This window comes from Callithrix jacchus, chromosome 19 (assembly GCF_049354715.1).
Source record: "Callithrix jacchus isolate 240 chromosome 19, calJac240_pri, whole genome shotgun sequence".
Taxonomy (NCBI): domain Eukaryota; kingdom Metazoa; phylum Chordata; class Mammalia; order Primates; family Cebidae; genus Callithrix; species Callithrix jacchus.
This window is the reverse complement of record NC_133520.1, coordinates 4,578,531-4,592,225: the sequence shown is the minus strand read 5'-3', so window position 1 is coordinate 4,592,225 and position 13,695 is coordinate 4,578,531. Positions and strand designations below refer to the sequence as shown.

At 36.6% G+C, this 13,695-nt stretch overlaps 1 protein-coding gene across 4 annotated transcripts in view; it reads right to left on the bottom strand.

The window, feature by feature from the left end:
- Positions 1-6,173: 6,173 nt before the first annotated feature.
- The window catches only part of WDR26 (WD repeat domain 26), a 43,533-nt gene continuing 36,011 nt past the window's right edge, over positions 6,174-13,695 (bottom strand). For all 4 annotated transcript variants that reach the window (XM_054248017.2, XM_003735214.6, XM_054248018.2 and 1 more), the window contains exons 13-14: positions 10,258-10,443; positions 6,174-6,897 (exon numbers count right to left, since the gene is read on the bottom strand). In XM_054248017.2, coding sequence (XP_054103992.1) covers positions 6,872-6,897; positions 10,258-10,443 — 212 coding nt within the window. In that variant the 3' untranslated portion in view covers positions 6,174-6,871. The remainder of the gene's footprint in view (positions 6,898-10,257; positions 10,444-13,695) is intronic.

Sequence of the window (13,695 nt, the reverse complement as noted above, 5' to 3'; positions counted from 1 at the left end):
GAGTTTATCACCTGGAAAATAGTGGACAGTAATTAATACTTGTTTACAGTAGACAGTTAAATAATATATATGAAATGCTTAGCTTAGTGCCTGGCATCTAATAGGCACGCCAACTATCTATTTTTACTAAGAGGAAGTACAGAAAGAAACAGGAAAACCAAGTCAGTTGTTTAGTTTTTATGTATGCAAGTTAACCAAAACTTACTGACTGAAAAGATCCCTTCATGCAAATCCATGATGGAGCAAAAATGCCCACTTAAACATACTTACCTGGGAGAGGCTCAGGTATATACATCTTGTTTATTTTCCTTTTCAAAACATAGCATACAGATGCAAAATCTATTTCGTTTCTGTTAGAAGTCTGTCTCTCTGTTCTTCAAAAAGAATTTTTAGGAAGTTTTGTTGATTTTAATAAACTTTTCTGAATGCTTAGGACACAAATTGATATTTTTCAGCTATGGGGGATGAGGGAAGATTATTCAACATTTGGAAACTATTTGGAATACAATTTCCAATCCAATCTGTTGCTCTATTTCTTAATTATATTCAAAACAGTAGGGAAAATAAGCCACAAAGCCTTTTTTTCTAAATAAATATGCTAATTGAACATTTAGCATATTCATTCATTTATTCTACTTTAAAAAATAAGTTAAACTTGTAGTGAATCATTTTTACTCTAGATATGTTCTATCGCCATGGCCAATTGTCTTAAATGTCTTTCCCGAGCGTACGGAAGAAGTTTGAGAAGTCTAAATTGTACAGAAGGGACTAATGTACATAAAGTTGGGCCAACTTTAATATCATGTCTAAGGAAGCTCCTACTCCTCACATCAAGAAACTTGTCTCATCTGAGGATAAAAAACGAAACACAACAAAAATAAACTTGACAGAAAATTTGCTATTTGTCCGTGTTTCCCACATTAGCTATAACAACATGCTGATATTACTTCACATGACTAGAATGTTGTCATATATAGCAAGCTCATTTAAGTAGGCTAATCAAGTTTGAAGGAGAAGAGCCCACTGCCACAAAACCACCAACCAAGATTCTTGAAAGATGTGATAGGATGAGGGGAATACCTCTCTTTGTTGAATCTTCCTTAAGACTTTTTGGAAAAGAAGCCATTAAATGATGTAATAAAATACCAGTTTTTCTTTTGTTTAAGTGGAAGAGAATTAGATCGTATTTGATTATTTTTTGAGAGGGAGTCTTATAGTTATTCAGGCTGGAGTGCAATGGCACGATCTTGGCTCACTGCAACCTCTGCCTCCCAGGTTCAAGCGATTCTCCTGTCTCAGCCTCCTGAGTAGCTGAGACTACAGGCATGCACCACAACTCCTGGCTAACTGTTGTATTTTTAGTGGAGATGGGGTTTTGCCACATTGGCCAGGCTGGTCTTGAACTCCTGACCTTAAGTGATCTGCCTGCCTTGGCCTCCCCAAGTGTTGGGATTACAGGTGTGAGCCAATGTACCTGGCCAGACTGCATTTTAAAATGAAAATCTGTACTCTTAGATTTCTTAAGGCTGAGAACATTTCTATACCTGGTCCTGGGAACTGGCATGAAACTCTAAATGTAGATGAAGAATCTGACAACTTGGCTAAATCTGCTGTTAAAGTATAGCTGTATTTAAAGAAGACAAGTAGAAAATTTTCTCCCTTCTCTTTCCTGTTAATCAGAGAAAGCTGCAAACCATGATTTTCTAAGCAGTGAGCAGTATTATGGAAGCAATACTTCTCACAACTACACTTAACATTACTGGGCTGCCAAATACTTGTTTTTCACATTTGAACTTTATTTTTGAACAAAATAGGGCATACAATTACTTTAAAATGCAAATGCTCCTAAAATTTTTCTACATTTATCCATGATTGCACAACGGCCCTTACAAAGATGATCCCAACAGACTAAACGCTGCCTTCTTCAGCTAACTCACACACTCTGGGTACATATATCAAAGACAAAATTCAGCAAATCAGAGCCAGCCGCGGTGGTTTGCCTGTTATCTCAGCACTTTGAGAGGCTGAGGCAGGATAGGTTGAGCCCAGGAGTTCAAGTCCAGTCTGGGCAACACAGTGAGATCTCTCTCTAAAATGCATAAAAGTTCAGCAAATCAATTGTTGTTAGGCGAAAAAGTACTATTTAAACATTCAGATTAGTGGCTATTAGGAGATGTAACACACCAAGGTTTATTTAGGTATTCATTCTGTTTATTGGATTGAAAGAAAGGGAATACAAACGACTGGTTAAGTGCTGCGCACTGACATGGAAAAGGTGTATTTAAAAAAATCCCAGTAAAGCAAATCAAAGTTAATGTAGTTTCAGTTGAACAAAAATTTAAACACGTTTAATATACTAGACATTTATAAAATAAGTCAGAGTGTTTTGTAAATAATCAGTAAACAAGTGAAAATAAATATCAGACACCTGAAGTTTTTATACTTTAATGAATAAAGAAATTTAAACTAAATATAATCTGAGAGGCAGTTAAGAAAACAAAAATCAAAACCCACCAAAATTTAAGAACACAATCTTTTGAAACATTTAATCAGTCCATAGCAAATAGTTATTACATACCAAAAGCTCTAAGTGTTAACTAGTTCCACCACAATGCCATGTAAATCTTGACAATTTAGAAATCTTGAGAGCAACACTGTAAGTTCTTTTCTTGATCTCTACAGCTTGGTTTGTAAGTACATACATGCTTTTGTGGATCTATTCTCCTCGCCACACACACACACATTTTCAAGGCGCCAATAACATTTTTTCCATCTGTGCCTAAAAATGTTACAATTCAGTTCTAGCACATTGACCCTGATAATGAAAATGTTTAAGTTAAAGATGGGGACACAATTTCAGTCTTATAAAAATATACCAGTATTAACCAAACCTTAAACTCAGAGGGCACTTTACATGTGCACAAGACTTTTAGTAAAAATGACAAGATCCTAGAACAGCTGTTTCCAGGACTTTTTATGAATCAAGTACTCTCTCTCACATACACACAGAACACGCACACACACATATTTTTATACTATCAGTTTTGTTAAATCCAGGCTATCTGGATTACGTAGATAGGGGATGGGTTTTTATAGTTTTTATTTTTGTAACTATAGGGCAGCTACTATAACAATAGCTTAACAACACTGAAAAATTTCAATTAAGTTCACCCTGTTTTTAGAAAGTGTCTAAGTGTAAATGCAAATTCACCTCTCCTTTTTAAGTTAGCAGTTTATATTAAATCAGATATGGTTTCTGAAATGGAAGTAATGTGTTGGAGAGCAACCCAAAAGGAGAGTTGCTAAATTGTGAATGAGAAATTAAAGTAAAAACAAATCAAAATATTTATACATTTTAGAGATGGGACAAAAAGGATATTAAGAAAAATGTCTTCTTTCCTCCCCATTCAAAAGCAGCCATTCTTCTGCTGTGAAAGAAACTGACATAGATATTTTCCCTTTCAAGAGATGTACGATATATTTACCCACTGTGAGGCAGAGGTGATAGGGTCAGTTCTTGTTTGCAGGAACCAACATCCTAAAAAAGAAAATTTCAAGATGGGGAAGGGTGGGAAAGAAGGATTTTCTATTAATGTCATGGAATGCCACTCTAGAGGCAGAACACTCCTAATAATAAAATTCACCATATTATTACTTCTGTTTTTTTCAGCCTAAGAAAAGAAAATATTGACAAAAAATTGGATTTCTTTTCTCCTCTCAACTGCAGGATATTCTAATTATTTGAAGTTAGGGAATTCCCCTCCCGTTTTTTTTTCCCACCCAATAAAATGGGCCAATTGGTAGGGATCTATGCAAATAAACTGTTCTCTGTTTAAAATACTTACCTGGTTTAATACAACACATTTATCTGGCCAATAAGAGCAACAGAAATACAGCTGTCAGGAAGACTAATAAAATACAAAAACCAAAGCTAAAGCTTTGTCATCCCCCCCAACTAACTCCCACTCCAATTCTTTTATTACCACCCACACACTAATCTCAGTAATCCCCAAGTCCAACATTTTACCATTAATAACCAATTATTTGGAGGAAAAAGACATTTAATTTTATATTTGCTCTAGCCCTTAATCAATGCATAACAACAACAAAAACATTTTTAAGCACATGGAAATGAGCCTACTAACCTGATTTTTGGAGCCCAAATTCTCCACTCTATTTTGATCTATGTGCAAAAAGTATTGGTACTTTTCAATTTATACATTTGTTATTATCTTGTGGCTGGCTTCATAGTATTCTCACTCTTAAGCCTACTATAGAGCCTATAAGCACTATCAGAAGTTTTCAATTAATAGCTATGGATTGGCAAATCCTGTGATCAGTTTCTTATACCATAAAATCCTAGGCTTCTTTACCACTGTTTTCACCTTTCTAGCAGTCACTGCATGGCAAATGTATGGAACAGACGTTTACAGCAAATTGGCACAGCAAAGTACCAGTATATACAGGAAGCTGCCAGTTGAGACAGACCCAGAAAACAAACTCACCTAGCTGCTACAGAAACCTTTGCATAGTTGTTACTCCGTTTTAATAGGAGTTATGTTCTTGTAAAATGTGCCTCACTTTTACTCCACTTTTTAAAAAGTGTTTTTTAACTGTACTTCAGAAGCACTCTGAAAACTCAGATCTAGGGGTGGTTAGGTGTAGAGAATAGAAGAATCTGAGTGCCAAATTGCCACTGAATGGGCACAAATCTCAGTGTTACACATGTAACCAAATTTGTAAACAGCTGTGGAGTTTCTATGCCCACATTTACTGATGTTACTGTAGAGACTGGGGTGTATTAATGGCTTCAGGGTACACATGAATCACTTAAAATATGAATGCTTTTTAACTATACTGAGGTAAAGAGAAGTTGCCACTTAATTACAGTTACCAATGAAGATTTTTATTCAAGTTTAAAGTAAAAAGTAATTTTAGTTAAGAAAAATGAAGTACCAGATTAACATATATTTTAACTTAGAAGTATCAAAACAGGAATTCTTTGATTCTCTAAGTGGTGGTCTCTGCAAAATGGAGCTTGAAGAAATCTTTTACATACCAATTTGATAGAGTCTGTTGACCACGATCTGTCATTTTCTCTTGCTACAGGCCTCTGGGAGAATGCATGCTATTTTAAGGCCAAATGTGTTTTTCTTTCTTCTCCCCTTCCCTGACTTTCCCTTTCTCCCATCCCCACCCACCCACCCCACAATGGGAGAATTTTTGACATCCAAGCCCTCTCTCCTTGGTGGATTCTGGAGGAGTCTATTCATGATCATAATTATATTACAGACTTGGCTAAGCCTAAAGGGGAACTTAGTACAAGACTTTTTCTTCACCAAAATCTTATTTTGGGGATATCTCCATTCTCTTCCCAACAGCTGGGGTCACCCTATTTATCCTCTACTGAAAAACGGAAGGAATTTCAAGGGAGACTATGTTACGTTGTATTCAGCTGTCATGGAGTTTAAAAGCACAATGTGAACATCAGGCTTTTGGCTTATTTTAAATGTGAAATTCCCAAAATTAAAAGTGCTTTTCCATGAAGGAAACCTTTCCTTAAATTAAAAAAGGAGGGGCGAGGGAAAGACTACCCACAGCACCAGTTTAGAATGAGGTTCAGTATGGCAATATCTGAAAAAACTGAGAAGAAATATTCTTTAAATTTATGTATCCCTATATGTCAAAATATTAAGGGCAATCAAGAGAAATGACTATGAGGTTTAATCCCAGTTTAAGTATGTTTGTAACCTGCTGAATTCTTCTAATAATTTCAGTTATGCTATAAACTTCCAAAGTGGTTATATCTGCTGATTTCTACTCTTTTGCTAGATCACACCAAAATTACTTCCGAAGTTGAGAAAAACTTGGAACAAACTTTACTGAAAACCAACTGACTACTGATCTTTCCTTTTGGTGTATTTAAAATTCTTTTTGAATCTTGAATTTCTTCAAGATCGGGTACTGATGTTCCTTCAGGAATAAAACAAAAGGGGGGAACCTTCAAAACATTACTCTGAACTTCCTGTGTAATGTTCTTCCAAGCACTGTTTCTGACCATGTCTCATGTGGTATTCCAGAAGAGCATCAGTTATACTGTGTATTTAAGTCATTGAGGAAACTGTTTTTAAGCTGGTTTAGATTCCAAATGTATACAAATGAAGTCACTTTAATCCTATAAATACTTCTTAATTTATTTTTAAAAAATTGTGCTGTTAACCCTTTTACGGGGCAACAAGCTATGTGAAAAGTACAAAACTTTTTGTCAAATGTAATATTGAGAGTGCTTTTGACATAGTTCACTGGTTTATCATCTGGATCAGTATATACTGCGCAACGGGCAAGGCTAGAATCCATGAACCAAGCTGCAAAGATCTCAAGCTAAATAAGGCGGAAAGATTTGGAAAAACAAAAGGAGGAAATTCTTTCCTATCCAATGTATTCTCTTCAGACTAATGCACTCTTTCTATCAAGCCTTCTAAACTGTTAAATAAAGTTTTCCAAACAAGCATTTAAACTTCATTACACAGAAGAGCAACAAGAATGGTATCCTGCCAGACAAAAGACAGGAAGGAAAAAAATATATATACTGAGTTCAATGGGTAAGCCTGAATGTAGCACAGTTCTTCACAACCGATGGGGGATAATTCAACATGGTGTCCAACAACGTTCTAACGACGTGCTTCATCTCAACTGGTTACTATGAAGCAAGGTGTAAATGTTTGGCCCCAATCGGGCTTCAGAAATGGTTCTTTTTTCATGACGAGCATGTCTGTCCAGCTATCAATCATGTTTGTTTGCACCAAATCCCAAGCCATTAAAATACGACTAATTTTAAGTTAAACAGAAGTCGTCTGCTCCAAATTCGCCATCAACTATCCATGCTACTGCATTCCTCTGAATTGAAGACAAGATGAAATGTATGGGGAGGGGAATGGGGGAGGAAAAAGGGGAGGGAGAGAAAAAAGTTACCAGTTAGAAAGCTTCAAAATTAGCATTATGACATTACAAAATTATACTAACATTAAAAAATCAAAACAAATTCTTGATACTTTAATTAGTATGCTCCTTAAATATACTCATTTTAATGAGTATGATACATCATACTTATTAAAACAATGTGCTCTATCATGTCTTAGACCATATATACAATCTAAAATCGTGATTATTTTGAAGACTGAAGAAACCCAAGTGAACACTCATGTTAGAATCTCATGCTTTTATTTTTTTTGAGACAGGGTCCCACTCTTTGACTCAGGCTGTTGATGTAATCTGGGCTCACTGCAACTTCTGCCTCCTGGGCTCAAGTGATCCTTCCACCTCTGCCTCCTGAGTAGCCAGGATTACAGGTGCATGCCAGCACGCCTTGCTACTTTTTGTATTTTTTTGTAGAGACAGGGTTTCGCCAGATTGCTGGGCTGGTCTTGAACTCCCGAGCTCAAACAATCTGCCTGCCTTGGCCTCCCAAAGTGTTAGGATTAGAGGGACAAGCCGCCATGCCTGGCCTCAAAATCTCTTACTTTTAAAATTAACCTCGAAGCAGCAGAATAGAAAAATCTTTATATCACAATAGTAAAGAGGAAAAAAGAGGTAGAATAACATTATAACTATGTAGTTGTTAATTCTCCTTTCAGTTGCTCAGTCTGAAATTCTACAGTATCTCCCTACTCCATTTTTTTCGTGTGTGTGTGTGTGTGTATAACAGCTTTAAGATATAATTCATATGTTGTACAATACAACCATTTAAAGTGTACACTTTGAACCCAGGAGGTGGCGGTTGCAGTGAGCTAAGATCATGCGACTGTGCTTCAGTCTGGGCAACAGAGTGAGACTCTGTCTCAAAACAGAAACAAAAAACAACAAACAAAAAAATAAAGTATACAATTCAGTGGTTTTTAGTGTATCCACAGAATTATACAATCATTAACAATCAATTTTAGAATATTTTCAACCTTCATTAGCAAACACCTCCCCAAGCCCTAAGTAACCACTATATCTATATTGTCTACAGATTTGTCTATTTTGGACCATTCCATGTAAATAGAATCACAGGTCTTGTGTGTCCTGCTTCTTTTACTTAGCATATCGTTTTCAAGGTCCATTCACACTGCAGCACGCATCAGTACTTTGTCCTATTCCATTTTATGCATCCTTCAAAAAAATACATAATTCTACTGTTATAATAAAACTTTATTTTATTTACAGACCATAATTCCACTGTTAAAATTTCTCTTTTGAAATGAAGTTGTTGAGTGAAATATTTTTATTTCACTGTAAATGACTTAAAGTATTTTACTGTGTTATATTTTTCCTTTTTTGTTTTTCCTTCAGAGACAGGGTCCCATTCTGTCACCTCGGCTGGAGTGCAATGGCATGATCCTAGTTCACTGAAGCCTCAAACTCCTGGACTCAAGAAATCCTCCTGCTTCAGCCTCCCGAGTAACTAGGATTATAGGCGCAAGCCACCATGCCTGGTTGTATTTTGATTTCTGAATATTGATTTCTTTAGCCTCATCTATATTTTTCAGAAATTCTATTCTTAATAGTTATTACTTTAATTAGAAAAAGTGTTTTGGGGTGGAGGGGGAATACTCCAGAAAATAACTTGTGAAAAGGACATAAAGCCAAATGTCTGGTTATACTGGTACTTTTATTATTTCAGGTGAAAATGAAAATCATTTTAGGGCTACACCCATGTTGCCAAAGCACAATGGAGAGTTGCTGAACGGGATCCAGATCCTACAAATTAGCCAAAATCTGGCTCTCTCACCAAAGTGAGGATCTGCGTTAGTCAGAGTCACCGAATAGCAGCACACTTTTATTCCCTCACTGTGGAGGCATAAAACATATCCTTTTCTGGGGTAAATCTGTTACTACATACCTAATATTTTCCTGCCCCTTTAAACCAAGTATGTTTATTTGAAGAAATAACTTCCAAATAACTAATGAGAAAATCACAGATTGAATCACAGTTGCAGATCTATGAAGACTTTGCGTTTGTAAGCGTTTGACTGAAACCCAAACAGGACAACACAAGAAGGTAAGGATTTCTGGTCTTAGTTATTTCCTAGAGGAATGTTAGAATGTCAGGTAGTGATCTACAAATATAAAAAGGCCCTTCAGGGTTCTGGGCAAATCCACAGTAGTTCTCAAACTTTTTTGACCCATGTGCTCTTCATGCTTTGTATTCTCATCTCTGATTACATAACCTTAACAGCCAGTAAGATGCGGCCAAGCCTTCTGGTCTGTACCACAAAGACAAAAGTGTAGGGAATATACTTTTCAAGCCATGCATACTACTCTGACAACCCTCCTCCACAGAGAATCACTTAACTGAGAGAAATTAGTCATCCATCTTTCTCACTAAAAAAAAATTTAGGTGGGACATGCTTAACAAAAAAAATCTGTTTATAGATAAACTGCTTCTTTCTAAGCAAGCTAAACATTTTACGTGCTCTATTTAAGAGAGTCATTTACAGGAGGTGTCCCAATACCTCCTTGCTGTAGTACTGATATCATGTTCAATTAAGCTTTTGCCCTTAACTGTTAGCCTTATACTCTGGCCTTTCTCAAAGTGGTGAAAAAAACCTTTCCGACTTAAGACTTGAAGACCTGATGGCACTTAACAAGTGAATTAATTTTGCCATGCTGAAGTTTCCCTACCTCTAAAAATATTAATAAAAATACTTCCCTCATAGGACTATGAAGACTTTATGCAAGATAGTATATGTAAAGGGATTAGTATGCTGCTTGGCACACAGGTACATGATCAATTTTAATTCCTTCTTCTCTTTATCCATTAAACACAACTCATGTTAGTATGATGCATGGTGTAAACAGACTATTTTTTTTTTTAACAGTAACTCCATAATAAAGATATTTAATATCTGAAGTTATTCACATTTTGTATGGTTAGTTTCATGTGTATGCTTCCTACGATATTACATTTAGGTAGCATGATGAAGCAAGATTTTCAGTAAAACTTTTAAAGTGAAACTACTAAGTAGCTAACGACGTCAATCATGTATCATATTCCAGCTTATTCTCTTCACTGTCCCCTGCCAAACAACCACTACACTATTGGCTCTTAGATTACTTAAACTCATTCTGTGACCTGAGAGAGTACACAATGTATAAAAGAGAAAAATCATATACCACACTTCAAATAAACTGCTGCTAAAAACTGCTTTAACTTCATATTAAGCTGAGCAACATTTCATTTGGCCAAGGGATAGGAACACTGTACAATGGTATTACCTTCAATATTCTGGTGGTCTATAAAAGGTGCTGGTCCCCATATTCTAACAGTGCCATCATCTGAGGCGCTGGCCATCATGGATGGAATCTGTGGGTTCCAGCTCACACAGTTTACTGTACGTGTGTGCCCTGTCAGCTCCGCAATTGGCAGTTCACTACGTTTGTGCCAGATGTAAACCTTGTGATCTGAACATACAGTAATTCAGAGAGAAGTTTTACATTAACAAAACCAACTAACCGATCTTAAATTTATCTTTCAGTACACACAGAACAGGACTCTTTACTACAACTTAAAGGGAAAATATACCATGAATAGCTTAACATATTACCTTATGAAAAAACATTTAAATAAAATAAATTCTTTTTTTTTCTGTTAAAGATGATTAGCTCTCACATCAAGTCACACACATAAACTATCTGCAATATTCTGTCAATACATGAGTAATGAAGAATCATAAATCAAGACCTTTGAACATAAACAAATCCAGGATAGAGATGGTGATAAATTCTATGGAAATGGGAAGTGACAGAAAAGCAATGTATCCAAATTGAATAATGAGGCAAAAATGAAGATGACAGCTAAACCTTTATTGGGTGCTTAGGAAGTACTAGGTATCAAGTACTTAATGCATATTATTTAATCTTCATCACTACCCCATAAGGTGGGTATTCTCCTTATCCTTTTTCTTTTTTTTTTTTTTCACTCTGTCACCCAGGATGGAGTACAGTGGCGTGATCTGGGCTCACTGCAACCTCTGCCTCCTAGATTCAAGCAATTCTCCTGCCTCAGCCTCCCAAGTAGCTGGGATTACAGGTGCTTGTCAGTACGCCTGGCTAATTTTTTGTATTTGTAGTAGAGACAGGGTTTCACTGTGTTAGCCAGGATGGTCTCGGTCTCCTGACCTCATGATCTGCCCGCCTCAGCCTTCCAAAGTGTTGAGATTACAGGCGTGAGCTACCACGCCTGGCTGGCTTATCCTCTTATTAATGGTGATTGAAACATGGGTTATGGTTAAATGGTCTGCTCTTGGTTAACAGCTAGTAAATGGTAAAGTTGGGATTCAAATCCAGGCAGCCCTGCTCAAGAGCTTCCTAGTGAGTCTAGATAATGGTCCCTTATCTGCATCAGATGGCTTTGTAGAGTATATCTCATGAGGTGACCAAACAATCAAAATCCCCTACAGCTTTGTTTCTTTGTAATTAACTAATCTTAAAAAAACTGGCCATAGTATAAAGAGTATCAGTTGAGAGTATGGGCTCTGGAATCAGACTACCCAAGATCGTGTCCTTCTTCCAACAGACTAGCTGTGCAACTTCAGGCAATGCAACCCTTCACCTGAAAATGGGGATACTTACCTCATATCATGTTGTTATGAGGAATACATGTATTTGTATGTGGAAAGGTGTTTGGAATAAACACCATTTATTAATGTGAAGAGATTAAATACGGGTGATGGTTCTTGAACAGAGGGGAAGAATCCCAGAGCAAATTAAGAAGGTGTTTTACCTGATGGTATCTTAAGTATGCGGCCGATGTGCAAACCGTCAGTGGCTACACTGCCACTGAGGAAACCTTAGAGAACGTACCTTAGCTTCTGACATGAAAATAAAAACCTAGAACTGTATCTGAACTTTTTGTGTGTGTATGTGTGAAGTAAAATCTAAAAGGCACCAATTAAAAGACTGAATTTATCTTTTTAGAAGTATTTGCTGCTCAAAAATTTTTGAAAATTTTTTCTTACATGAAAAGAAATTAGAAAAAAAAAGAAAAGAAAAAGAGAAAAGACAGATTAGCTGTATGTCCTTCCCTAACTGAAGAGTCCACAAGGAGAAGGATTACAGGGTCAAAGTTCAAATGCAATTGAAACATTTCTCTATTTGGAGGAAAATGTTTTTGTGAAGATATATGCAAAGAGCATATTTGCTGAAAGGTAGGAAAAACAGGATTCGAAGTAATTAGGGTCAAAATGACAGGCTTAAACATCAAGCTCTGCTTGCTGTATCAATCTGGGAAATCTACTGTTCAAGAAAAGGTAAAAAGTAAGTCCAGTTTTTCTACATATTGCCAGCACAATGAAAAGACTTGAGTAGCAGTATATAATTTCTTTTGGGAAAAGGTTTCTTGATTATTAATTATATATTCACTATATCTGATTGATGTTCAAAACATTTTCAAAACCATTCTAAATCACTTGAGTCATGAGAAGACTAATCTCTGTACCTGACAGTCGTCTAATTTTTAGCCCTAACCCAGAAGATAATGTAGTTTAATTATAGTATCCATCAGGGTTGGTTCTAAGTTAGTTGGGCTTAAAAAAACGTTTGGCTTTATTAGGGATAACGGCAGCCAAACATAATTTTAAGTACCTCTATGGTACCTATTTTTAGAAAGAGCTGTAAGGGATTCTGAGACATAATTAGGAGAAAGAAAACCTACCAGAAGCAGGATTGAATAGAGCATGAGAGAAGACATCTTTTGAGGGAAATTAAAAAGCAAGAAGGCTAAACATATTTAGACCACAGGAAACTTTAATTGGAAACTAATGAATGTCTATTATGTCCTTCTATATATTAATGAGACAAAACAAAAAACCAATGAATAATCTACAAGTAGTAGAAAAAAGCAAATTTCCTGATTGGAAAAAGTAAATTCCCAACTGCTACCTAGCAAACTACTCTTTCCTCCCGGTCCCAGCTGACACGGAGTTTTGGTTGAAAGAAGTGATGAATTCAGGCTGGGCATGGTGGCTCATGCCTGTAATCCCAGCACTTTGGGAGGCTGAGGTAGGCGTGTATGGCTTGAGCTCAGGAGTTCGAGATCTGCCTGGGCAACACAGTGAAACCCCATTTCTACAAAATTTACGAAAATTAGTTGGGGCTACTTCAGGGGCTGAGGAAGGAGACACAGTTTGAGCCCATGAGGCAGAGGTTGCAGAGTCAAGATCGTGCCATCGCATTTAAAAAAAAAGAATAGATGAATTTATATGCTTGATGCTAAAATCGAAATCTCTAAATGTGTCTCTTTGTCCAAATCCTTAAATATGCCTCCCCCCCGCCTTTTTTGGTCTCAAACTCCTGCCCTTGTGATTCATCTGCCTCATCCTCCCTCCCAAAGTGCTGGGATTATAGGTGTGAGCCACTGTACCTGGCAGCCTTATTCCTAAAGGAAAAACTCATGTTTCACTTTATGATCCTCTTATCTATTGAGATGAGTTTTTTTGTCAAGATAGGGATAGTAAACATCTTATACAATAAATGGAACATAATATCATCTAATTCCTTGGCCTGTCTTATAAAACCAGATTCAGTATATATGTTTCACTTTTTGTAGAGACAATGTCTAGCCATGTTGCCCAGGTTGGTCTGGATCTCCTGGCCTCAAGCAGTCCTCCCACCTAGGCCTTCCAAAGTGTTGGGATTACAGGTGTAAGCCAACAT